Source organism: Heterocephalus glaber, unplaced genomic scaffold (genome assembly GCF_053883595.1).
Source record: "Heterocephalus glaber isolate CG9 unplaced genomic scaffold, H.glaber_assembly_v1.0 deba00000676, whole genome shotgun sequence".
In the NCBI taxonomy this organism is placed as follows: Eukaryota; Metazoa; Chordata; class Mammalia; order Rodentia; family Bathyergidae; genus Heterocephalus; species Heterocephalus glaber.
The window spans coordinates 5,519,079-5,547,067 of NW_028258156.1; the positions used below are offsets into that span (position 1 = coordinate 5,519,079).

General features: G+C 39.8%; 1 protein-coding gene across 8 annotated transcripts in view; it reads left to right on the plus strand.

The window, feature by feature from the left end:
• Osbpl3 (oxysterol binding protein like 3) overlaps nt 1–27,989 on the plus strand; it is a 204,426-nt gene that overhangs the window by 114,286 nt on the left and 62,151 nt on the right. For 4 of the 8 annotated variants that reach the window (XM_087206641.1, XM_004839539.3, XM_087206643.1 and 1 more), the window contains 8 exons: nt 16,976–17,092; nt 17,251–17,304; nt 18,139–18,252; nt 21,655–21,822; nt 22,401–22,524; nt 24,270–24,373; nt 24,573–24,665; nt 26,390–26,546. In XM_087206641.1, the coding sequence (XP_087062767.1) occupies nt 16,976–17,092; nt 17,251–17,304; nt 18,139–18,252; nt 21,655–21,822; nt 22,401–22,524; nt 24,270–24,373; nt 24,573–24,665; nt 26,390–26,546 (931 nt within the window). Of the gene's footprint in view, nt 1–16,975; nt 17,093–17,250; nt 17,305–18,138; nt 18,253–21,366; nt 21,522–21,654; nt 21,823–22,400; nt 22,525–24,269; nt 24,374–24,572; nt 24,666–26,389; nt 26,547–27,989 lie in introns of those variants that run through there. The other 4 variants (XM_087206642.1, XM_087206644.1, XM_087206646.1 and 1 more) reach the window with 3 other exon arrangements.

The window sequence follows — 27,989 nt, forward strand, 5'->3', positions numbered from 1 at the left end:
CTACAAGACATTTAGAGAGGAACTACTGCCACTACTCTTTAAACCCTTCAATGAAATTGAAAGGGAAGCAATACTCCCAGATTCTTTCCTGGAAGCAAGCATCACCTTGATCCCCAAAGCAGAGAAAGACCCAATCGAAAAAGAGAGCTACAGGCCAATCTCACTAATGAACATAGATGCAAAAAAATCCTTACTAAGATACTGGCAAATAGAATGCAGAAGATAATTGAGAAGATCATATACCCTGACCAAGTGGGATTCATCCCAGGGATGCAGGGGTGGTTCAACATACACAAATCAATCAATGCTATATCAATAGAGCCAAGGACAAAAACCATATGATCATCTGAATAGATGCAGAAAAAGCATTTGACAAAATCCAACATGCATTTATGATAAAAACCCTACAAAAAATTGGAATAGACAGTCTCTACCTCAATCTGATGAAAGCCATCTATGAAAAAGCAACAGTCAGTATCATACTAAATTGTCAAAAACTGAAATCCTTCACACTCAAATCAGGAGCAAGACAAGGATGTCCACTATCACCACTCTTGTTCAGTATAGTCCTGGAAACAGCCACGGCAATTAGACAAGAGAAAGTAATAAAAGGAACAAAGATAGGAAATGAAGAAGTCAAATTGTCATTATTTGCAGATGACATGATACTCTATATAGAAGACCCCAAGAACTCCACCAAAAGTCTTCTAGACTTAATAACCAAATTCAGTCAAGTAGCTGGATACAAGGTTAACACACAAAAATCAATAGCTTTCCTCTACACGAACAACAGACCCACTGAGAGAGAAACAGGGCAAACAATTCCTTTCACAATAGCATTCAAAACACTGAAATACTTAGGAATCAACCTAATGAAAGAAATCAAAGACCTCTTCTCTGAAAACTATACAACTCTGGAAAGAGAGATTGAAGATGATATCAGAAAATGGAAAGACATCCCTTGCACCTGGGTAGGAAAAATCAACATAGTGAAAGTGGCCATACTTCCAAAACTGCCATATCGATTCAGTGCAATCCCAGTTGAAATCCCAGCAGCATACTTCATAGATCTTGAGAAAGTAATGCAAAAATTCATTTGGAACAAGAAGAGACCCAGAATAGCAAAAGCAATTCTAGGCAACAGAGACATGGCATCAAGTATCACAAACCCCAACTTGAAACTACACTGCAAAGCCACTGTAATAAAAACAGCATGGTATTGGCAAAGAAACAGACCTGAGGACCAGTGGAACAGATTAGAAGATGCAGAAAGAACTCCAGATATACTGAGTCACCTCATCTTCGACAAAGGAGCCAAACACCCTCACTGTAGGAAAGATAGCCTTTTTAGTAAATGGTGCTGGAAAAACTGGGTTTCAATTTGCCAAAGATTAAAGCTAGACCTATATCTCTCACCATGTACTAAACTAAAATCAAAATGGATTAAAGATCTAAATATTAAAACAGAAACACTGAACCGGCTGAAACAGAGGTTAGGTAGAACTGTTGAAGACATTGGTTAGGAAAAGATTTTATGAACAAAACCTCAGTTGCCCGAGAACTAGCACAAACAATCAACAAGTGGGACCTCTTCTTATTAAAAAGCTTTTGCACAGCAAGAGAAACCACCAACAGTGTGAAGAGACAACCCACAGTGTGGGAAAAAATTTTCACCTGCTGTTCTTCAGACAAAGGTCTACTATCTAGAATCTATTAAGGGCCGGGGATTTAGCTCAGTTGTTTGGCCGCCTGCTGCGCAAGCGCAAGGATCCAAGTTGGATCCCCGGTACCAAAAAAAAAAAAAAAAAGAATCTATGAAGACTTTAAAAAATCAGACCTCCCACGTTTAAAGACCCAGTGCAAAAATGGGCATCTGAAATGAACAGACATTTCTCAAAGAAGTAGAAATAGCAAATAAACATGAAAAAATGTTCAACATCACTGGTCATTCGAGAAATGCAAATAAGAACAATGCTGAGATTTCACCTCATCCCAGAAAGAATGGCTGCTCTCATGAAATCAACCAATAACAGATGCTGGTGGGGCTGTGGGGAAAGAGGAACCCTGCTCCACTGCTGGTGGGAGTGTAGACTGGTGCAAGCACTGTGGAAATCAGTATGGAGATACCTCAAAGGACTAGGACTGGGAGTCCCATTTGACCCAGCTATTCCCTTGCTGGGTGTATCTTCCCCAAAGAATGAAAAGAACCATACCACAGTGATATATGTGCACCCGTGTTCATAGCAGCACAATTTGTAATAGCTACAATTTGGAAGCAGCCCAAATGCCCATCAACTGGAGACTGGATAAAGAATATGTGGTTTTATAAATTGGAGTACTACTGAGCTATAAAAAATTAGGAAATTAGAGACATTTATAGCTAAATGGATGCACATTGAGGTAATACTCTTAAATGAAATAAATAGGACACACATGTGTAAATAATGAATAGTTTCTCTAGTGTGAGAAACTGAAAGTGTAAATAAGGACTAAAAGGTATAATAGATAATGTGAAATAGGAAGAAAAGGGGCAAAGGGGAATGGGAAGTGGGAGGGGTCGGGGAAAGGAAAGAAGGGAATGGAATTAATATGAGAAGATGAAAAAATGGAAACCAAATCTTTGTAAATAGGGATGGAGGGGTTGAAGGGGGAGTGCAGGGGAATGGGGAAAAATAAGAACCGAGAGATTATGTAAAGGTGCAAATTTCCAATGATGAATGTCATTATATTGAATACCGAAAATGTACCAATAAAATTAATTTAAAAAATAAAATCATCTCTCCATTACTTATATTAAATATAATGTCAATGCTGTGTAAACACAACATACTATATTGTTTAGGGAATAATCACCCAAAAAAGTCTGCTAATGTCAGATACGGTTTTTTTTTTTTCAAATATTTTCAATCCGTGGTTGGTTGAATCCATGGATGCAGACACCAATGTTCAAGTGTGTATGATACAGTATTATTACCTATATGCACCATGTTGTACATTAGATCTCTGGAACTTATTCTTCCTACTTAGTTGGAACTTTGTACTCTGACAAAGTAGAATGGGGAAGAGAATGGGGAGGGGAAGAGGAATAAGAGGAAAGACGGTATGCTGAGAACATATACCTACTCCCTATGATGAATATAAACATCATGTACTACAAACATTACTAATAAAAAAACAAATTAAAAATAAATGCCTGAACTTAATACACCATCTTGGTTGAACGACTTGGTCTTTGAAAGTGTTTTTCTTTTTTTTTCACTTAAATTCTCATCCAGTACAACCAGCTGAGGGCTTCTGTATTTTAACCACACTGGCTTTCTGTTAAATTCCTTGAACTGCATTTGGTTTTTTCCTTGTTTCTGGAACTGAACTTGAATGTGAATTTGCCCTTCCTACCCCAGACCTACTCTGTGTAGCCAACTCCCCTAATTGTATGTATGTGTTAAGAGAGCTTGCTTCCTTGGAGGAAAAAAAAATGGGAACTAAATGAATAGTAAATCTAAAGTACCCAGGCTAGCACATCGGAGACAGTAAATGTGGGTTAAGTGAATGAATGAATAAGCATGCAATTGCTAGTTAGAAGATTACTATTCATAAAGCTCTGTAGGTAGATGAAGTGGATTAAGAGATATCTAAGTAGGAGGGAGAATTGCTATTTAAAAACCTTTAGAATATGAATAATCACAATTTCCTTTTGTCTTTTTCCCATTGCCCCCTAACATTGCATTCCTAGAATTTTCAAAGTACACATTTCAGAAGCCAGATTAGGCTAAATAAAGATGAGTGAATATGGTTTGTCTTTACTGAGAGAGTCTTATAGACCTGAATTTTATTTCTTCAGCCAGTATCCATTGAGAAGCTATGACTAAAAGCCACTGAGCAGGGAAATAGGAGGCTACAGAGCCTCACATGGCTGAACAGACCATTACAAATAAGAAATCAACTCTGATTGCAAAGACTATGGGTTGTAAAGCGGGCACAGCCTCCATTATTTTGTATGTTGTTAGTATTTGGCAGGAAAGTCAGTAATCAGAAAGTGAATCCTGCCAAAATAATTGAACAGTGTTTCACTCTCCATTGCAGAGGATTTGAGCAGAGAGATCTATTGCTAGGTAAGTCTCCATACAATTGTGCACTTAGCTCTTGTCACCCTGCTGCCCCTGGGCTAATCTGAGGTGACATTCGAGCTCCCTAGGGTCACCTGATGAGAGTTTATTTATGCAGGCTATTAGATCATGCTGCACTCCAGAGAGCACGGCCAGGCTCCGTGCCAGAATCCATAGGACAGGTGAGTTGAACAGGGGAAAAGTTGCCAAGTTTTGCAAAGTGAATTAAAGCAATAATGTTCAAGTGTTTATATATTCAGCTGAGTTTTGAAAATGCTTAGTCTCCGGTAATTTCTTTTAATTTATTATATCTTTAGAGATACTAAAAGTTTCTGGCTGCCCTTTGTATGTGTGGCCTGAATAAACACAAGAGACAGCCCTGATTGTATCACATGGTTCTGTGATGGTGTTTTAGTTTGTTTTCTGTGTCAATAACAGAATTCCTGAGACTGGGTGACTTATTAAAACATAGCAGTTTATTTAGCTATGGTTCAGGAGGTTGGGAAGTCCAGGCATATGTTGTTGGCATCTGCTTATCTTCTCGTGAGGATATCATGCTGTGTCCACTTGTGGCTAAAGCAAAAGGTGCAGAACACAAGGGGCAGCCTCACTTCATCAAAACCTGCTCTAGGTGACTAATCTAGTCCCAGGAGAGTAAGAACTGAGAATTCACCCCACGAGAAAAGCATTCATCCCTCTTAACCTAATCACCTCTTAGAGACTCCATCTCCCAACCCTGCCACAATGACAGTCAAATTCCAACATGAGTTTCAGAGAGGACAAACCATATAACAAGAGGTCATAGAAGATGAAAGGTGATAGGCATGACCTCTGGAGCCAGATGGCCTGAGTTTGAATCCCAGGCTATTTATAAGCTGTTTGACCCCGAACAGGTTACATACCCTGCCTGTCCGGGTTCCCTACAGGATTGTACAAATTGCTTAGTTAGAATATAGTGTGCAGGTAGGAAATGCTTTGGAAGTGACTAACAAATAAACCCTCTCATAAGCAAGGGGTCCCAGGAGCCCCCAAACATCCCCCACAGTTCACTATCTCCCTGTCTTACTCTTCCAGCTGCAAGGCAGGTGGCACAGTCCAGAGGCACATGGCTTGGCGGGGCTCTAGGCTGTGCTGAGAGGAAAAGTCAGCAAGGAACATTAAAAGTTAAAACTATCTTTACAGCTCTTAATATCCTTTCACATTGCTGTTCAGAGTCTTAAAATAAGACAACAAAGACTACATTGTCTTCCACACTATGGAGAGAAGATATGGCCCAGAGATATTAGCTGACCTGTGGCACAAGGCTAATAAATGGTAGGGAACCAAGTTTCAATCTGTAAGAACCCAAGTTTCTTTAGATGTTGTAAGACTACTTCAGAAGTTAATTCAAGTTGCACATGCCTTGTATCAATGATTATTTAAATCATTTATACAATCAGCCAGCACCTTGAAGAATGCAGGGCTGAGGATAACCCAGGAGAGTGAAGCAGCCTACAATTCTGTTAGCCCAGAGCTGTCTTTTTCTGGTAGGGTCAACAGAAAAACAATTAACTATATATGTCTCAGTTTTCCAGATTCTTATTTTCTAGGCCTTTTGCTTCTCCTTATTGCTGACATTTTGACCACACCTATGTTGTAACATTATGCCTTGGAGGTAGAAATGGCAAAGAAACGATTCATTTCTCATTCTACATGCAATAAGTCTTCTAAAGAAGAAAACAAATATTTACCATTGGAAGAGGTTAAAGCATCTGCTAAAGTGCCATATTTGAGTTGTCAAAGTGTCTTTTTTCATGTCCATGTCCACAAATGACAGACTCAGCTCTATTCTCTGCTTAGAAGAGCAGAAGAAACTGAACTGAAATGGTTCCAGAAGTTGCTGAACTATCTGTATGGGTTGGTAGTTCTGGAATAACAAGCAGCAAATACATTTGGGTGCATTTTAGAAATGTGACTTGATAAAAACTACATAAGGTGCTTAAGAAAATAAATATATTTTGCTGGGGATTTAGCTCAGTGTTACTGCTGTCTGCCTCAAAAGCAGAAGGTTCCGAGTTCGATCCCTGGTACCAAAAATAAAATAAATATATTTCTTCATGTGCAGTGGCATGGTGCAGGATACAGGGAGGCTGAGCCCTGACCCAGATGTGCTGGTTGACAGCATAGCTCACCAGCTGCAAAGTTGCTGGAATGTTCTTGAGAAACTGTAGATGCGAATTCAAGTTGAACTGATGTAACAGTTCTTTCCCAGGGAGGAGAAAGTCTACTTTAGGAGTTTAATGGTAGTAAAATGCTAACAGCTGAGAAGTAATTGTCCAGGAAGTAGGACAGAGCAAAACAGAGGACTCCTAGAATAATTCAACATCCCTCTAAGGCCTACACCCTGGCTCTGACACCAGGTGTACCTGTTTACCTCTGCATCTGTACACAGCCCAGGTGAATTACCTGGGACATCTTAAGCCTCATAGCCTCATGAGACCTAGCACATCTTTAGGCTCACGGTCTCTCTTTCTCTGTCCAGTTGGCTGAATGGTAGCCCCCCAAAAGGTATGTCCACTTCCTGATCCCCAGAACCTGTGAAGATTACCTTATTTGCAAAAAGGTCTTTTTCAGATGTAATTAATGTAGGATAAGAAGAGCACCTTAGATTATCCAGGTAGACCCTACATTCACCAACAAATGTCTTTGTAAGAAATACACAGGAGAAAATGTATACAAGTGAGAAGGTGAGGTGAAAATGGAAGCAGAGATTATCTGGATGGATGCAGTTGGAAGCTAGGGAACATCGTGATGTGCCAGTGGCTTCCACGAACTGAAAGAGTCAAGGAACAGATCTGCCATTGAGACTCCAGAAGAAGTATAGCCCTGTTGACATCTCAAGTTTGGATTTCTGGCCTCCAGAACTGCTAGAGAATAAACTTTTGTTCTAAACCACCAACTTTTTGTGATCTTGTGTCAGGAATCTAAGACACTCAGGAATCTAAGACGCTCAGCTTTTTTCTGTGTGTTGATTTTTCTAAGTCCCAGCTGTAGCCCTTAGTCCTAACTAAGGGGAGGTCCTTCCCTGGGGATTGTTCCTGAGTTCCTGCAGCTGCTTTTGATTTACTCTTCCATTTGATGCTTAAAATTTTTCAACCTGTAATGTCTTTTTGTTTTTAATGTGTGCTAACTTCTTGAGAGTCAGGACTTGGCTTTTCATCTGTGTAAATCTCCAATGCTGGTGCTGAGGTTTAGACCTTTGAGTAGGGACAGCCTTGTTGAGGAGCTTGGTTAGTGCAGCTGAACTGTACTGAATACTAAAATCATTCCTTTTTTTTTTTGGTACTGGGGATCAAACTCAGGACCTTGTACTTGCGAGGTGGGCAGTGGCGCCACTGAGCTAAATCTCCGGCCCTCCTTTGAATCTTAGTGTCCTGTGGATCTTAATCTGTCACCCAGTTTTTGGTATGAGAACCAGCTATTCTTGAATAGTATTGTAAAACATATCACTACTACCTTGGATCAAAGATAAGGAAGGGTTTATGGTGCTAAATTTTTGCTACCTACACCTGGATCATTTTCACCCAGAGTGTGCCTCTACTTTGCAAATTTCAATTAGCTGTGGAAAAGTAGTTTGGCACATTGTGACAGAGAACACTTATCAACTGGCAACATCCAGCAAGAGAGAGGATTTTCTGGAGGAGCCTGAGTGCTCTGTAATTGGAGTGTGAAGGTATTTTATCTGAGTGGAGACAGTGATTCTCACCAGTGCTCAGATGTCAAAGGGCAGGGCCCTGCAGTATGCCACTGAAAGTTTCTTTTAACTTAAAAGGTAATAGAGTAAAACTCTAAAACAGCTGGATGATATAAGGAGCAAAAATGCTGCTACTTTCTCACCACTGGTCCTAGTTCCATTCACACAGGCACCTGGATTAGAGTAGCTCTGCCCCCTTGTGGTGTGTTTCCAGGTATGGTGACTTAGCCCAGACTGTGCCTACATGCTGGCAGTCACCCTGGAAATGTCATTCTCAAGAGTCATAGAAAGGTTACTTGAGTTGGAATCATAAGGCCTGAGTGACTCCGCAATTTCTTTGCCCAAAGCAAATAATTTCACGTAGATTCCTCATCTCTAAAATGAAAGCACTGGGTAGATGACTTCCACATTCTCTTTCAAACTCTGAGGTTCAAAACAAATATTCCATGACTCGGGGTTGGGGTGGGAGGACATTTCAGTATGTTTTGGAGTTAAAAAAAAAGTTCAGAAGAGACCCTTGAGTCCTCCAGGTAAACAACATCTTCCTGTCAGTGTTATTGTCAGTTGTCAGAGGCAGGCTTGTTCTGTTCAGGGAGTTGTGTTGTGGTAAGGGGCAGAGCTGATGGGCAGGTAGGTGGATCTGGAGAAACTCCACTGAGTTTCTAGATGATCTTGTCCAGAGTGGGCTTTCAGCTGAGAGGTTTGGTTTATGGTCCCCATACTCAGTCCACAAATAAGAGATGACTTCCGGTACTTGATGGATTGTATTCTTAAATTACTTTGGATCTTCAGTGTTCTTGTGGGTAAGATAAGGATAATGTTACTGACATTATAGAATACCTACAAGACAAACAGGAAATATTCAGTAAATAGAAGTCATTACTTTTATTATTGTCACCACTCCCATAATCATGACTCCAGAAAAGCTACCACCACGCAGGTGGGCTGCATGGCCAGAACAGAATGGTGCTCATGGGTTGGGGGCGTCTCCATTTGCACCTGTAGCTATATCTCTTATAAATACCCTGTTTGCAGAGCAGAATATTATGTGGAAAAGAGAGTACACAGGAGATGCTGTTCATGGCTTTAAAGGGATTGATACCATAGGGGGAATATTTAGCAATACAGTATTAATATCTTCTAAATATATCTGATTAACTAAAAAACATGCTAGAGTAATTGCAGCCGTAAATGCTGAATGAGTCATCAAAAGGGTAAAAATAGTCATTATATGTGTGTGAAAGTTTTCAATTAATACTACTTTAATTGTAAACTCACTTCTGGTCAATAATGTTGCAGAAAGTATTTTTCTCTTAATTGGAAACCCAAGATGGAAACAACTTCAGGTACAGCTATGGAGAGAACTGACAGCTCACATTGTTTTCCTCCCCACTGTCATTATCAACCACTGCCAGTGATACCGTTTGTTTCCCTCTCCTCCTGTGGTTTTTTTAGGGCTGCACTCAAGGCACGTGGTCTCCCATTATCCAAGTAATAAAGACCCCATTGTTTTTGGTGTGTAGCCAGACATTGCTGGGCAAGTAATGAGACTGGAAACACTTTGGAACTGGATCTTCTGATATTTACTTCCCTTGCCATGGTGTGGGGTTGGTGAATCATGTCTCTGTATGTGAAGGGAAAGGAAGACATTGACTGTTACTCCCCATGTAGTCTTCAGAATCTGGGTAGGCTCTTCATTGCTTGATCTCCCTTTTTTTTAAAATCATGTCACTTAGATCTTAAAAATTATACCTGAGGTTACTACACTGAAAATAATGGTGCTGTTTGATATGACATGAGTTTATGATACACACTTTGGAAAGGATCCCATAGCTCACCTCCTTCCTAGTCTTGGAGTTCTCTCTGTGGTGCCTTGGCAGGGTGGCCATCAGCCTCTGACAGCACTCCAGCAGCTGGGCAATTTCATTTTTCATAGAGCAGCCACATCGTCTTATTTTTACACAGCACTGATCATTAGGTAATCAGATAATCTGACCTTTATACAGAACTGGAATCCAGGGCTTATAACTCTGGTTCATTAATCCTGGTTTGTCCTTGGAGTCTAAATCAAATCCCAGTTCTTTAAGACAGCCTGGTCTTCTAGAGCATGGTCACTCTCAGTGGGCTTGTGTCCAGTAGCAGGTGCAGAATCTCAGTCCTCACACCCACCTCTGAGCTGACATGTATATTGTGACCTGTATGTTACCCAGGTGATCATTACAGTTTGAGAAGCACTGAACTCAATCTCATACATTACCCTGCCACAACTAAGTTTTTAAAAAATTGCTTTTGCTTATCAGACCTGCTGGTGCTCAAAAAATCCCAGCTGAGAAAAAAACCATTTAAGTAGGCAACACTTCAACTCAGAGTAAGTAAAATTTAAGTACAGAAAGTACAGAATTGGTCTGATATCAGTTGAAGTTGTCATTCTATTCGTTGAAATTTATTGGCAACTATTTCCATGTGTACAATCATAAAAAGTAATGTTGATGATTGTTAATCTTTCTTGATAGGCCTACAAGATTACAAATGTCTTTGAAATCATTGAAGATAGATTAAATTAGGCTGCTGTGATTTAATGCTGGGTCTTGCTTTGTGATTTTTTTAAAACTGATTTTGTTGGTATACTTTTGACATACAAAATATTACATTCTCCATAGGGAATTTGCACCTGTGTCACATCTTAATTCTTTTTTCCCATTCCCCTCCTTTCCCTTCAATCCTTCTTCCCCTCTCTACTTACTAATCTGTGTTTCTATTGTTTTCCTTCCATTCTTTTTTCTTTTTTAATCCCTTCCTTCCCCTCCCCCTCCCTTGTTCCCTTTGAACATTTTCTTCCTACTTCCCAGTATCGATTCTCCATTTAGCTCCTTATTTACCCTTTGGGTTTCTCACACTAGAGAAATAATACAATATTTAAACATGTGTGTCTGATTTATTTCACTTAAAATTATGTTCTCAAGGTTGCCCTGTGATTTTTTAAAAACCTGATAAACAGCCTAAGTATTAGGACAACTCAGTCTGCAGTCATGCCAAACAGAGGCAGCCACAAAATTTCCCTTCCAACACTTTTGAGCTGCAAGAAGAATGAAAGTTGAAATCGTTTTTCTATTTCTGACATCACTGCAAGGGCAGCAACTGAGAATTCAGCATTTAAAAGGTGCCTGGGAGATGCACACTGAGGAGACAGCTGTGCTGGAGGGAAGTGCTTTCAATTCATGCACTCAGCAGTAAGGAAATGAACTCGGCCAGCTCATGAGTATGAATAAAGGCTTAGCTGCCTTTCCAACCACAACACAGCTTTCTATCTTTGGCACTTTTTAGACATTCAGTAAATCAGACTGATTTAATGTCAGATGACCGCACCAAACTGTTTCCTTTTAAGCTCAAGCAGAACCCTCAAGAAGCTCCTTCCCCCACCCTCTTCATATTTTTTTCTCTACCTGATTGATATTCATGATGACCTTTCAGCGACACCCACACCACGGGACATCAGCCCAGCCTGTTTGGCTAAGTCAGCAGGGTCTTGATCTCATCATGGCCCAAGTTCACCTTGTACTGTTTCAGAGTATTCAGTTCAAGGTGCATGTCCCAGGTCACTAGGTATATGGGGAACAGCAGCAGCCATCCCCGGCAAATGTTTTTTTAGCCAATAGAAATCAGTGTCTATTTTTCTTCTGTTCTGAGAACCAGTTCACCTTTATTCAGCACACCTTATTGAAGTCCTACCTCCTGAGGGCTAGATGAGGTCTTTTGTATACTCCCCTGTCCTCAGACTTAGGAAAAATATTTACTTAGAGCCCTGGGTTTCCAGGTAATAAGATTATAACAAATAGGCACAGATTATAATGAGTAAGAAAAATTATAATGAATAAGATTATAACAAATAAGACATGGAACTTATGTTCTGGCTACCATCATCAGAGGAGCCAGAGCATTTCTGCTGGGAGGAAGAAGTTTTGGGCAAAGTAATAATTCAGCAAGCTGAGAAGAAGAGAGGGGCAGGCATTATAGATATCAAAGAGTGAATGAGTGAAGACTTATCAGTGTTAAAGTGCACGGGCTAATTTCCCACCCATGTTTGGTGAAACAGTGGGAGGGTCTCACACCTTTCTTTGTGTCTATAGGGCGCTGCTTCTTAGCTCCTTCCAGTTGTTTCAAAATCTTCACCACTGCCTGGATTTGCCCACCACTGTTCCCTTGACTTACAAGATTTACTCCTTGTTCATCATCAGAATTTACAAATTTAAACTATAGTAAAAGTGCAACATGCTATAATATGGAACAGAATGATTAAAAATTCAGTCTCTGTAGTAGGTGGCTGCACCAGTTGCTAACTTTATTACATCAAGGAAAGTTATCTAATTCTCTTCTTCAGTTTCTACGTTCAAAAAAATAAGAATACTAATAAATTTAACCACTAAGGGTTATGCAAAAACCATGCATGATGATGTAAGTATGGTGTTAGCACATAATCTGATATTTAGTAGGTGCTGAATGCTAGCCATTGTAATTGTTTCATTCTTTTAATGCATTAATACCTACTAAGCATTATCTCAGGTAGTAAACAAAACAGAAAAGGCACCTGCTTTCATTGAGCTAGAAAGTGTCCTCTAATCATTTTCCATTATTATTGTTCATATATTATTTCAAACAACCCCACTGGATAGTATTTCCTGAGGTACTATTATTTTGTGTATCAAATTGTATGCTATACACAATTATAGATGCAGTTTACCACCTCTTTTTAAGTCATCTACCTAGTGCTGTTTACTTAGTTTGATCACTTAATCTGTTTTCTTGGCTGGAGACCCCAACAAGTAAAAAGCCAGGAGAATTCCCTCAGTTCCTAATAAATACTTATTGGGCTTCTAAGAAAGTTGAAAAGATGACCCCTATGATAGTTTGGGGGGGAAAAGATCAAAAGACTAGGGTAGATGTGAAAAAAATCATACATTAATTAAATACTAAATTATCCAATAATGGGCAGGCATATGACTGTAGTATGCAAGATATGTGACTTAATGTGGTTTTCATAATTTAAAAGTTTCATAGAAGAAAGTGGAAACTGAACAAAATCTTGAAGAATTTACATGAGTGGAAAAAAATCAAGAGCAGGAGGCTGGAGTGATATATATAATCACATAAATGGAAATAAAGACAGTGTGTCATATTCATTTTCATATGGCCTGAAGGATAGGCCACAGTGAAACCTGAAGATGGTTGTTGACTTTAGTAGAAGTAGGGAATCAATCACTGGGAGCCTGGGTCACGGTGATGCCTGGGAGAGAGAAGAGGGAGCATAAGAAACAGATAATTTGAAGATGGAACCAGCAGGACTTGTAAGAAATATTAAAGCCCTTACAGTTTCAAGGTGATTTCACATGCATTGTACCCTGGCCTAGATTTGTTTCTCATAATAGTACACAGAATCTGTGCCAAGTGCACAGTGGTTCTTAACCCCATGATACTCTTAACCCTTATTATGAACAAATGCCCCCTTTACCCTCCTCAAAAGTCATAATTGACTTATTTGCATACATATTTTTGAAAATATCAACAACATACTTTTAAAAAATTTTATTTTATTAGTACATTTTAGGTATATAATATGATGACATTCGTAACTGGAAATTTGCACCTTTACATAATCTCTCTTGGTTCTTATTGTTTTCCCCCTTCCCCTGCCCTCCCTTCAACCTCTAACAACATACTTTTCTGTCATATAAAGAAATATTCAAAGCATGTGATTAATATTAAAATATATTTTTTCAAAATGTAAAAGCCCAAACATGACTATTCCAGAAGACATAATGATAGTAGTCAGATATCTTTACATGTAGATCTCAATGTCTGAAAGTGCATACAATACAGGTGTGTTGTGTTAATAACTCAAATGGAGTGGTTTTTAGTGATGTGGTTGTCTGAGTGGTGGCCAATGCTTGGTAAAATTCTCAAAAGAAAAAAGCAGGCACACTACTTCCTCAGCTATTCAGCACTTACAGCCCTGAGAGCCCAGTGTATAAAAACCATGCCAAAATACATCTGGCATATGTGTATGAAACAGAGTCCACCGCTAGCCTCAAGTGATTATAAATAGATTTTCGCCTACAGAAATGTCCATCCAGTAGCACTTTGGTATTGCAGGACATCTTACATTGTCTCCTGGCTCCCAGCCATTAGATGCTGGACATCTTTCCATCACCGTGACAACCACAGGTGGCCCTTGGATTCTATAGCCTCAGAAGGAACAGCCCCAGCCCACTAGGTACCACTGGGCTGGATGCTAGCTCAAAGATGGTAGCACATAAGGGGACTAGGAGGGGAGGATTGGGATGTGGAGCCCAGAAATGAAGTTGGCCATAGTGCCTTCTTCCCCAGCCAGGGAGAGCTTACAACTTTTTAAATTCTGCTAAGCTGGCTTTTCCACCCTGGCAACAGTTTCATGTTCTAAGCCCAGGTAGAAGATAAAATGAGGAAAACATACAGTAATTGGTAGGAAAAATAATACAAACCCTTTTTGACTCACTTAGGTTAGAGGCCAGCAAACTCACTTTAATTCCCTGCTCTCTATGTCAGCTCACTGGGAGGAATACACTATGTCTCAAGAAATAGGAGCAATTTAGTCCTAACATGAATCTTTGAAACTATTTTGAAATTCAATTCTTCTTTCCTTTAAACTACAAGAATGATCTCAGCCACTTTTCCCCAGTTTTGTGGAGTATGCACTAATGGCTAATCCCTCTGGTATTTGCACTGTGCACAGTGGAAGGCAGTGAGCCGATGTGCCAGGTTGTTTAGTATTAGCATGCTGCAGGTTGCCTTCTGCTTTCCAGTCTGAAGACAAATCCAAAGGGCTTGGTCCACTTAGAGTACTTTGCAGAGGATTTGGAACCTTGGATTTTCATTTAATAATAATACACACATACATACCCCACTCTTTCACAGATACTGGCATATTGTGTCTAATTTATAAATAGTCATTTATCCCAAAAATACTGAGTATACTTCAAATGCCTGCCAAATTATAATATTTCAAGAACATAAATCTATTTGCATTCTTTTTCCAGTTCTAGGATTATTCATTTACCATCAGATGCCTGCTATTCACAAGAGAACAGGTTAGGCATGGTGAGAAAATCAGAAGTAAATTAGACCCTTTATATTCTCAAGGGGCCCGTTGTCTAGTTGGAATGATAAAACCTCAAACATGTTATAAGTTAAGAGCCATTGGAAAGTAGATCGAATACTGATGGGATAGAATTTTAACTTGAGGACCTTACAGATTCATTAACATTTAAACAAGTAAAACATACTAAATTTTGAGAAATGTCTTTCTGAGCTAAAATAAATGTGAGGAGAATTTTTTTGTATTTTTACATGTCAGAAAATGAGTCTTCCTATCACTTAATAATGTGCATTCTCCAGTTGTTGTCAGGGTGTAATTAAGTGACTTTGAATAATTGATAATAATGGCTTCATAATGTTGCTACCTGTCCAGAAAAATAAACTTCTTTAAAAATTGAATATTTTTTCTTTTTTCCACTGAATAAGTTCTTTTTTGTACAACTCCAGATTCTGGGAGGCCACCATGGTATTTCAGGGATGTATCTTAACCTCTATTCACAGTGAAAGGGGATCAGACGAGATCCAGGGCATTCGGTGGTATGGCCGTAAATAGTGAAGGGGGGTCAGATGGGCAGACAGGAGGCAGGTAGATAGGTGGTCAGGATCATTATGGGAAGAGTTCAGTTGCTAATGTAGGAAGGATTCTTGTTACCAGAAGAACATGTGTTAAACTTGAGGGTAACAGAGAAATGAGTCTCCTTTGGAATTCTGTGCCCTCCTCTTTACACTGCCTTCCTTTGTCCTGGGCACTAGATCTTAATGCATCAGGTCCTGGTAATGGTCCAGACCTACTGTCTTTCTCCCAGCATCCCTGTTCTCTGCCTGTAGGCGAGAGATTTGACTCAGAGCAGGGGGTCAACATCGAATTTTGGCCAGAATATGTTTGTGAAACTTAATTTTACCCCATGTTAGAAATAATTTATATCTGATCTGAATGGAGGTTATTGAGTTTATGTGTATATAAATTCATTGAGTTGTACTGTTAAGATTTGTGCATTTCAAATATATTATGTCCCAATGAAAAGTATAAATAATAACAATAAAAGTCAAGTGGCCCAGTCACTGGAGTATTGCCAGCTTTGGTTTTTCTTGTAATTTAGCAGTGACTTTTGCATTTTAAAATAAATTTTTAGAATTTTAGTGTTAATTCTTTCTTAAATTCTTTGTGGTGCTGGGCATCGAACTCGGGTCCTTGCACTTTTGAGGCGGGCGGCGGAACCACTGAGCTAAATCCCCAGCCCCTTAAATTTGTTTTTAATTAGTTAAAATTAATAGCCAGCACTGGATGATTAATCGTAACAACTCTTTGTACCTCTTCAAAACAGCAAACAACTCAGTAGAATGATCATTGGCCAAAATACATGTTTTTGAAATAAAAGAAAGGGAGAAAAACTATATTTCTGAAAAAAGGATGAAAATACTTGTTGCAAAATTATCTTTTTGATTTTTCAAGACTTCTACTGTTATATCTACAATTCAAAGATAATTATAAACTAAAGTATTATTTCAAATTATCGTGTTTACTAACTTTCATCCAGTCTCCTACTTTGCATCCATTTCTTAAAGCAGCCCCCAACACACACACACAAACACACACACACACACACACACACACACACAGACACACCACTACAGCTTCCATCCTGACATCTGGAGCTTTGGGTTGACATTAAGACTGAAGTCTGGTGAGTGAACAGTCACCATGTGATGATGTCAAAGTGAACAGAAATAGAACTTACAATAAAATCTTTCCTTGTAGCTGTGGTTGTCAAGGTTCAAACATTCAAAGAGAGAAATATTCTTTTAGAAAGAGAGCTTAAAAAAATCAAATTTGATGTGACTAAATTACAGAATAATCTACAAAGTCCAGAAATTATATGGAAATTAAATTTGATCTACCTCTTCTCACCCAGGCTCACATCTTGGATGGATTTTTTGATACTATGAAGTATTTCTTAACATTATTATTTAAGATAAATATTTAGCATGGACTCTCTTGTTGGAACAGGACAGCTGGGAAGTGGTGGAAGGACTGAGGGGGGACATGACTTACACCCAGGAGCCTCCTGTTCAGAAAGGATTTTTGCTGAAAAAGCGGAAATGGCCCTTAAAAGGCTGGCACAAGGTAAGACACTGGCCTTGCCCTCCCCTGATGTGCCCCCGTACTATGCCACTTAGGGCCCAGTACCTGTGCACTTACGTTTGATTTGAAGTTGAAATTTGAGACCAGGGAAGGGATACTTCAATGGATCGTCTTAATCAATTATCCTGTCTTCCCCATAGAGATTCTTCTACCTGGACAAAGGAATCTTGAAATATGCCAAGAGCCAAGCCGATGTAAGTCTTCTGGTTGACCCAGCATGCAACTGCAGAACTATGCAGGGGTGCTTGCTGTCAGCTCAGGGGAGAGATTATGTACAGTTTGAGGGTCACAGTGCTCTGATGGTATGAGTTTCTCCAGGTGAACAGAAGTGCCTGCTCCCTGCTGTCTCAGCTCGGATCTTAGATGGGCATAGTTAACCTACCAGGTGGAGGGGCAGGGGCTCCTCTAACACCTCACTGGGTATCCATGGGTCTGTTCTGGTCTTAGGGTTGTGTTGAGGGGTTCCCTGAGTGGGAGAAGTCATCCTTGCAGCCAATAACAGGAGCAAAGCAGAGTGCTGTGACCTTCCACACTTTGGTGATGGAGGGGCCTGAAGGAGAAGGTGTTGGCTGAGAAATTATTCTTGGACCAGGCAGTTGGTCTGTGAGGGTTGTGAGTAGGTAGGTCTAGAGCTATAGAGGTCTTCTCTCCTTTCCTCCTCTCCAACCCTCCCTTCGCCTACTTTTAAGTCACTTCTCAATGAGTTGACACCAGACACTAATTCAGTGGGAGGCAGTGGTGTTAACAGGTTAATTCACAGGAGTCAGCCCATGGGCCTTGCTATCTTGTTTCTTCACATACTGGCTATGTAAACTGCTTGTTACTTAACTCCTCTGCACCTCATCTTTGAAAGAGGGAGCATGCTTCGTACCTCTCAGAGGGCAGAAGGCAGCGTGCAGTACTGGTTCTCATGGAGTGCTGCATCAGTCATAGCCTTTGGATTTACTGTGAGGGTGGTGGGAGTTGGAGGATGTTCCTACCACCTCGAAACCTGTGGTTCTCAAGTGGCCTTCTTCATGACTCTGCAGATAGAGAGAGAGAAGCTGCATGGCTGCATTGATGTGGGGCTGTCAGTGATGTCTGTAAAGAAGTCGTGCAAGTGCATCGACCTTGACACCGAGGAGCACATCTACCATCTGAAGGTGAGGGTGCTTCCCGGGTGTGCTCCCTGTCATTCATAGCCCCTGTGGGCTTTTCTTTTTGTTTTTTTTCTTTATTTTTTATATGAGATGCAGTCTCACTTGTTATGCAGGCTGGCTTCAACTACTGGGCTCAAGTGATCCTCCAGCCACAGCCTACTGAGTAGCTGCAACTACAGACAGGCACCACTGCACTTAGTTCTGTAGAGCCCCTTTATGTTGATACTATGCTGTTAGTGATGCCTTCTGGATGCTCAGCTAGCACGCAGAAGATCTTCGTCACCAAAGTGTTCCTAATGGACACTAGATATTGGGATGGGGCCGTTCTTCATGGTCCGGGGCTGTCACTCACACTGCTTGAAGGTTTGGCATCCTTGTTGTCTTATGCCCCCAGTACCATCCCTCCTTCCTAATGACTGTGCCAATAGTAACAGAAACATCTTCATATTTTGAAATCACCCCATACCAAGCAGTGCCATCTTTAGTAAAGAACCATTTATCAAAGGTTAAAATGTGTTCCTTGAAATACAGTGTAATATCCTAGCTTGTGGATTCCTATCTTACAGTTTCAGCTAACTTTATAGGGATTTCATGAAAATTCTCATAGTGAAGCATCAGGAATTTTCCCCCTAAAGTATGAGTCTGCAAATAGTATACCTCAGAGCTATTTACCTTATTCTTCTCTGTCTTCTACGGGTGGTAGAGATAGTCAGAATCATGAAGTATGAGGTTTAGAAGCGGTTCAGATCTTGACACAGCTACTAACTAGTTTTTGAACTTTGGCCAATTATTTAATTGCTGAAAGTCTGATTTTTCACCTAAAAAAAAAAAAAGAATGACAGCTATTATAGAGCTCATTTTGTAAGAACTGCAAATAAAACTCTTGTCCTAATGCCTGGATCACATAAGCTCAATAAGTTTAGTTGATGCTTGTGATTATTAGGTGGCACCTGATGTTAGAAATTAATTGAGAAAATGCTAAAGCATTTTTCTTACTTGGGAAAATTACTTTGGATTTGGGAAACAGGGGCTGATGGTTTAGACAAAGAAAGCATGAGAGAGCCTGTGCTTGTCTCTGCAGCATGTGTGTGGTGACGATCAACACAGGCCTGACACACACATCTGGTTGATTGACTGGGCAAGATGTTCAAATACAGACTTAGTGTATCTTCAACACCTAGGTTAGTGCACTGTGGAAAGCAGAGTCTCAACTTTGGCATTGTGGGTGAATTGGATAATTCTCTGTTGTGGGCTGTCCTGGGTGGTAGGATGTCACACATTACCACTGGCCTCTACTCACTGGGTACCAATAGCATCCTGTTCTAGGTATGAAAACCAAAAGTTTCTCCAGACGTTCTCAAGTCACCCATTGGGATAAAATCCCCCTGGTTGCAAATGACTACTATGATGTAAAGAAGAGTAAAACCTATCATCTTAAAAAAAATTAAGAATACTAACCCTACCCTCCAGCCATTTTTGATGGCCAGTCTCTTCTACAATAGTTTAGGGTGTTTTTTTGGTTTTGTTTTGGTACTGGGGATCGAACTTGGGACGTTGCGCTTGTGAGGCAGGTATAGGTTATTTTTCTATGTATTTTCCGTGATTCTTCTTTTTGAGTTCTGACATGGTCAGGAAATAGGTTCTTGTTTATCCATTATTCTAGTTAATGGAATAAAAATGATCATTGATTCCTAATTTTTAGCAATTTAGAATGTCTGAGGATACGTTGAATACGAAGATGTGATAAACAGAGTTCATTATTTCTCTGATTCACTTTAAGTTCTGTTTAGTTTCTTGGTGATTCTTATGAACACCAGCTGTGACTGTAGTGTCGGTAAATGTTATCTGAGGGTTCTAGTCAGTAGCCTCAGAGTCAGGCCCTCCAGGTAGGCCCATTCGCTTGTTTTTATAGATGAGGAGTCTGGGCACCAAAGAGGGTGTCTGTCCATCCAAAGTCCTAGTCCTAGAATGGCCGGGGGGCTGAAACAGAACCTTGGTCAGTTGTTTAACAAAGTGCTTTTCTTTTTCTACCTTGTTTAACCAGTAAGATCAGTCAAGACGAGTGTTTTGGGTACTGACTTTTAAGGGTCCCTGAGTGTAGATCAGTGCAAAGATGACACGAAACTCTCATAAAATTCCCCAACTGGGAAATAAAACACATTTCAGGAACATCATAATATGGGGGAATAAAAGATATGTGTGTCTGTTTGCTTTTCCTCTTCCTATAAATGACACATAGCACCTGGAGGAGTCTCCTGTCTGGTTGGCTCTTGTCTGAATCAACAGAAAAGCCAGCCTCAGTTTCTCAATGATCAGTCATTATGATGTTTATTCACACATCCTCATTCTCAGCTGTAGTATTAGTGAAGATCTTCGTGGGCTTGGTCTGAGTTCCCATGTGGGAAGTTAACCTACTAGGCCTCCTTTTGGATTATTTTAAATAGCAGCTTCATGAGTGTCTGTATCCTGATAGGTAGGTATCTATCATTTTAAAAATGTTAATATGCTCTGATACATACAGAAATACACTTCTAAGGAATATCAGGGGTATATAGGTGCTTGTTGTATCTTTTTCATATTTTTATGAGCATTTTCTAATAAAACTTTACTAGTTACAAACATTCTTCATGGAAATTATAAATTGATAGTTACTCATGGTGAAAATAGGTAAATGTTTGTATAGTAATGATGATGGAACTTTATAATGCTTTATCAGATTTTTCTGTTAATGACTGGGAAAAATGTTCTTTTAAATAACCCTCATATTCATTAACATACATTTCTCAATAATGTATCCTTTGACAGAGTAGATGAATAAGGTTAAATATTTTAAGGAAAGTTTACTAATTCATTCCAGTCTAGAGAAGATTGATCTGAAAAGTCTGAATTATAAAAGAGTTGAGAGGGCCGGGGATTTAGCTCAGTGGTTCTGGGGCCTGCCTTGCGAGCGCAAGGTCCCGAGTTCGATCTCCAGTACCAAAAATAAAATAAAATAAAATAAAATAAAAGAGTTGAGAGAGAGGAAAATGGTGCTGACATATTCAGTAGAGCTAGCAGAATCTAGGACTGGAGAATTGGAAAATACATCGTGAGACAGATTAATGTAAATTTCATCTTTTATTGTTTATATATAACTGATAGTATTTTCCTTTCTTAAGAGTAACAAAACAATTGGATACTCTTAAAGAAAACCTAAATTCACACTTCATGAAGATCATTTTTACTCCATATTTTCTCTGCAAACTTGTTCCTGTAGAGCACATAAAAGCAAAGTAAGTCAATAGAGACTTTCTACATTTCTGCATGCGCTAACTAAGAAGCATTCAGGAACCTCAACTTGATGAATAATTGTTCCTTTCAGCAAGTGACTCTTTTATTTTCTTCTTTCAATTTGACACATACTAGGTGAAGTCAGAAGAAGTTTTTGATGAGTGGGTAGCCAAACTCCGGCACCACAGAATGTTTCGTCAGAATGAAATCGCCATGTTTCCACGAGAAGTGAATCACTTTTATCCAGGGTCTACCATCACAGATGCTGCACCGGGGGCATTTGACTCCATTTCCGGGAGGAAGGTAATGAGCATTTACTAGTAATTAACCTGAAAGAAGAGGGGTACCTTTCTGAAAGGGGAGGCCCACCTTGAGAGCTGAATCTGAGGAAAGGTGTGTGGGGAGGAGCTGGGAAATTGGGCTGATGTTTAATTTGTCTTGCCTACTGAGTCAGAACCAGGACCAGATAAGCATCTGTTAACAATGGGACAGAGAATGAAGAAGAGCATGTAAAGAACAACTGAGTATCTCTGAATGCTCTAGCTCTCTCTTGACCAGTTTGATTTACCTGGCTGTAAAATGTAGTAGGTATGTGTATGCCCCACGAGATTGCAGAATTCTTCCAGATGTTTAAATATAACATCATTTGACAGAAAAAGAAATAAGAGCTGTCATCTGAGGTCTCATATTATGGTATGGTCAAGCTGGGGTGACAGCTAGAGGTGTCAGGGTGTCCCTGTGGGTGCTTTGCTAGAAGCTTCTTCCCATTACAGGCAGAAGGCATCCATTATCAACTAACCTGCCCTGTTATCCTTTACCCCAAATTGTCCTTGCTGGTGTCTGTTTTCATTTATAATACGGTCTCATCCTCTGTGGAACAGCGTAGCAGTATATCAAAGCAGAACTCATTTCAAACTGGAAGCAATTTATCATTTTCTTGTGGTGGTGAGGCGAGAGTTCCATTATGGCTACAGTCTTCGGAGGACATGGAAAAATGTTCAAAAGGTAGAGTGACTTGAAACCTCTGCTCCATTCTGACATGGCTCTGAAATGAACTAGTTTTGCATCTGTCCCTTACCTGAATTTGTGTCCTTCTCTTCTCTCTACATTCCTTCCCATACTTTGCTAATTAAGGTCACATTTGTTATCAACAGAAGACACTTTGATTGTGGAGTTTTATGTCTTTGCCTGGCTGTGTCTGAAGACAGGCTTCCTTTTGTAGTCCTTAAGTACCTGATTTCCACCCAGGCCCATAAATCAGTCTCCAGGGATGGGAACTGCACAGCCCTGTTTTTCTTTAAGTACCAAAAATGATTCTGATGCACATCCTGGATTGAGACTGTTCTAGAGGTGAGTGGATGACCAAATGGAGAGCCCCACTATGTATGTGTTCTCTGCTCTGGCTGCACATTCAGATCACCAAAGAACCTTTAAACTACAGGAATACCCATGCCAAGGCCTCTTTCCCAGACATTCTCTTTAAATTGGTCTGAGGTGGGGTCCTGGCAGCACTGATGGTCCATAGTTCCCCAGGTGATTTTTGCTAAGGAGCCAGGATTGAGCACTCCAGGCATAATGAAGCTCAATGTTCACACCTTAATTAGCTAAAACTCATCGAGGGAACAAAAAGAAAGCTCATCAGTGGATTAAGAGCATCTTGGATGGAGTGTGGGCATGTATAGTTTTTAAACATCTCTCCAGCTGATTTAAAAATATAGCCATGTTTGTTTGAGAACTACTATTAGGGAACAATGCAAGGTGGTAATCTTGAGAATTGCTCTTCATCTTGTTGTATGCACATACTGTCCACTAGGACTATGTAGGCTTTACCCTTCCAGGAAATATATTCATGAGCTTCATTGATTGACATCTTGGCCAAGTGGCCCCTGAAGTACTGTATATGGACCAGCAAGATCAGTCCTGCCTAGGGACTTACTAGAAATGCATATTCTCAGGCCCCTCCCTGATGTGCTGAATCCAACACTGGGGTTGGAACCTGAGGATCTGTGACCTAAATACTCCTGGTGATTCTGGTGATATGAATGTTTGAAGCCATCGTCTAAGACCTTTGGGCCTTGATTCCTCAGGAGCATCTGTCACCATCTAGTGAACCACAAATTGTGGGCTATCTTTTGTTTAGTGACTAGGACTATAAGATTATTCTTCAGTCATCTCAGGTCCATCTGCAGAGGCTCATCACGGTCCTAATGTAGGTCCATGATCAGTTATTTTTAGAGACTGGTACAACTTTTATTTCATTTTCATTCTTTTGATGTGAATTGGGTCCTTCCAAGTGGCAGGGAGCAGCCTGTTGTTACTGGATAGGAATAACAGTGCTGCTGCTGCTGTTGATAATGATGATGATAATGGCTGATTTATTGAGTTCTTACAACAGAACTTTTCTAAGACACTTTTCTAAGTGCTCTTCACCTGTCAACTCATTTAATTCTCATAACTCTCAGTGAGCTAGCTATGTAGTTGTCCCCATCTTCCAGATGAGGAAACTGAGGCATAGAGAAGTTATGTCATTTACCCAAGAATTCATTGAGTGGATTCAAACTGAGTCAACCTAATTATCCAGATCCATTCCTTTAACCCTTACAGTCTATAGGCATTCTTCTAAAACAAAGCAAAATTTTCTGCCTATCCAGATGGAAAGTCAAATGTAGAAAAGTAAGAAAAGTCTGGTGCCAGCACAGTGATCCCTCTTGCTATGGAGAATTGTGATCCCTCTCCTCTTTCTCTCATAGACCTGACACAGTGCCATGCCTATCTGGTGGAGATGAGTCAGCTCCTGCAAAGCATGGACGTCCTGCATCGAACATACTCAGCGCCAGCAATCAATGCCATACAGGTTCGCCTCACCTTTTGGAGTTCACCTTCTGGCTTCTACTTTCCTTTCTCCTCCCAGCCTTTGACTAACAGTGGGATGTTGTCTGGCCAGTTGCTTCAGCCAAACTCAAGGGGATGGAAGTTGTCACTTTGCTATGCGTTTATCCCTGTGGTTTGGTGGACCTTATTGTCTGTGCTCTCTTTCCTGTTTTGAAACAAAGGGTGGAGCTTTTGAAAGTCCCAAAAAGGAAAAAAGATTGCACAGGAGGTGGCGGTCCAGAGCTATTGGGAAAGATACTAAAGGAACACTGCAGGTAACCAATGCTTCCACCCGTAACAGACTGCTTTCCTCCTTGGCACTGCTCTGCATGTCACATTTTGGGGCTACTTTGACTCAAATAGAATGGACAAGTGCATATTCTAGAGTTGCTCTTTGTGCAAGGGGAGGAATTCAGTCACTTAGATCTTCTGGGTATGAATATAAGGTTGTAACGGACTTTGGACAAGAGAAAGAATGTTTTCTGAAAAAAAAATGTTACAGAGTTAGAGGAATTACCACCATTTCTAGGGCTTTCCACTTCCCCTTCTTTAATGTTTAGCCTGCCTGCCCTCTTTGCTGCTTGGGTGTGTTCCTTGTTTGTGGCTGCAAAGACCCAGTGTTCTGATCCCCCTGTCCTGCTGATGCTCAGTGGATTTATCATCCCTCTGAGCCCACAGGCCCAAGTCTCTGGGCACAAGACATCATGCGGACTCTCTTGCCATTTTCCTCCAAACTCCCATTACCCCACTACAGGCTCACTGTGTCGTGTAGAAGCTCTCCTTCCCAAAGCACAGTGAAGCTGCAGGCCAAGATTTGCAGCATGACTGTTGCATATTAAGTTGCAACATTGTTATGATCAAAATTAATCCCAAGCTTTTGAAAATCAGCGATATACTCTTGTATACTCTTAGGTTCAAAGCACTTTATGGGCTGAACTCCACTACTTTTTTCTTTTTTCTTTATTAAATTCTTTCATTGGTACATTGTAGGTATACAACACAATTACATTTCTCATTGGGAATTGTACCTTTACATAATGCATCTTGGTTCTTAATTTTTCCCCATTCCTAGCCCTCCCTTCACGCCCTCCACCCTTCCCTATTTACAAAGACTTTATTTCCATTTTTTCCATTTCTCATCATTTTTCCTTTCCCTTCTTTCCTTTCCCCTGCCCCTCCCACTACCCCTACCCCTTTGGACCTTTTCTTCCTATTTTGCATTATCGATTATTCATTCTAATCATTGGTACATTTTAGGTATACAATATAATAACATTCATCATTGGAAATTTGCACCTTTACATAGTCTCTCTTGGTTCTTATTTTTCCCCCTTCCCCTGCCCTCCCTTCAACCCCTCCAGTCCTCCCTATTTACAAAGCTTTTGTTCCTATTTTTCCATTTTCTCATATTAATCCCATTCCCTTCTATCCTTTCCCCAGCCCTCCCACTTCCTTCCCCTTTGCCCCTTCTCTTCCTGTTTCACATTACCTATTATACATTCAGTCCTTATTTACACTTTCAGTTTCTCACACCAGAGCAACAGTTCGCTGCCTGCTGAACTCCACTACTTTTAAAGTAGAGAATGTTCCATGTAGAAACATGAGTAGTTAGCTAGCTTTGTAGAAGCCCCAGGTGCAAATAAAAGCATTTTCAAACCTATTCACTGCTAACAACCCAGTTACTTACTGGGTGGTGATTGCCAGGAGGAAGGATGAGTGTAAAGGAGAAAGCCTGGCAGTTTTAGCTGTCATTTTCAACTATAGCTTTAATACTTATATCATTTCCAAAAGAATATATGATTTCTCACCAAGTTTTATTTCATAAGAAGCAAGTTTCTATGGAAAGTATTTTCCTAAGTTTTTATATGTTTTTCTCCTATCATTCAGTAGGAAGACTTTTAAAATGTTCTTCCCTTAGCAAGTTCCAATCTTACAATCAAGTAAATATTCTGAACAGTTTATATCTGAATAGAAATCTCTTCTTTTGGTGTCACTTTAGGTCCCTAAACCTTTCTCTGGCCCTGTAAGACTACATTCCTCCAATCCTAATTTGTCAACACTAGATTTTGGAGAAGAGAAAAATTATTCTGATGGCTCTGAAACCTCATCAGAATTTTCTAAAATGCAAGAAGACCTGTGTCATATTGCACATAAAGGTAAATGAATTTTCTTTCTTCTTCCTGATGTTTGATAAAATATGCAATGCATGCCTAAAATTGGGGTGTCCTTGGAGAAGTTAGCTTAGTTGGTTCATTTTCTGTTCCATTAAGGATTTGGGCAAACTTTTTTTTTTCCCTTTTTGGTGGTATCGGGGCTCGAACTCAGGACCTTGCGCTTGTGAGGCAGGCATGGCATCCCCGGCCACTAATTTTTATTTCCCAGGTAGTGGAGATATACGAGAAGTTTCTTCTTAACATGTGGAGAGATAATGAGAGTGTTTGGTATACAGATGGCAGAACTCACAGATCCAACCAATTGCAGATTAACAATTTTTTTTTAAACTACATCTGTACTAAACATACTTTTTTCTTGTTATTACTTTTTAGACAATACAGTATAGCAACTATTTACACAATATTTACATTTTACTAGTTATTGTAAATAATCTATAGATTCTATAAATTATATGAAAGGAAGTAATACTGAGTGATAACTATACTTTAAAAGCTGAGCAATTTATTTGACACTCATGGGATCATAAATTTGTATTTTTCTGGAAGGCAATATGAAATTATAGTCCAGCTATTTTTTAATCTGCCTAGCCAGCATTTCTACTTTGAAGAATCTATTTGTAGAAATTAACTTAAAACTTATCCAAACAAATATGTGCATTGTTCATCATATCAAAAATTAGACATAGGTATTCAACATCATTAGCTGTTTTGGAAATACAAATCTATCACCATATACCTATCTGAACAATTAAAACTGAAAAAAGAAGAAGTACCAAATGCTGGTGAGGATACACAGAAACCGGATCTCTTATATATTGCTGGCCGTGTAAAATGGTGTAGCATTTTGGAATATGGTTTGGCAGTATTATATAAAACTAAATATGTACTTACCATAGAGCCCAGCACTCACATTCCTGAGAATTTATCTCAGAGAAGTAAAAATCCATGCAAAAACCTATTCACAAATGTTTAGAGCCAGTTTATTTGTATTAGCTGAAGATTAGAAACAATTCAGTGTCCTTCTACAGATGAATGATTAAACTATGATCCATCCGTACTACTACTCAGCAATAAAATGCAACAAACTATTGGTATATGCAACAATGTGGATGGGTCTCAAGGGCACTATGCTGAGTGAAAATAGCCAACCTCTAATATTTCACAGTATGCATTTCCACTTATCAAGCACTCTGGAAAGATAGAGAGAGGGAGAATTTGGTGATTACCAGAGGTTGGACAAGGAAGGAGGAAGGGGAGGAATGTGGATGTGATTATAAAGAGATTTTGGTGGTGATGGAAAGTTCTGTATCCTGATTGTGGTGCTGGTCACAAGAATCTGCACATGTGAGAAGATTGTACCGTTATCCTTATACACACATATACACAAATGAGCGTGTGTAAGACTGCTGAAATCTGTGTCCTGGT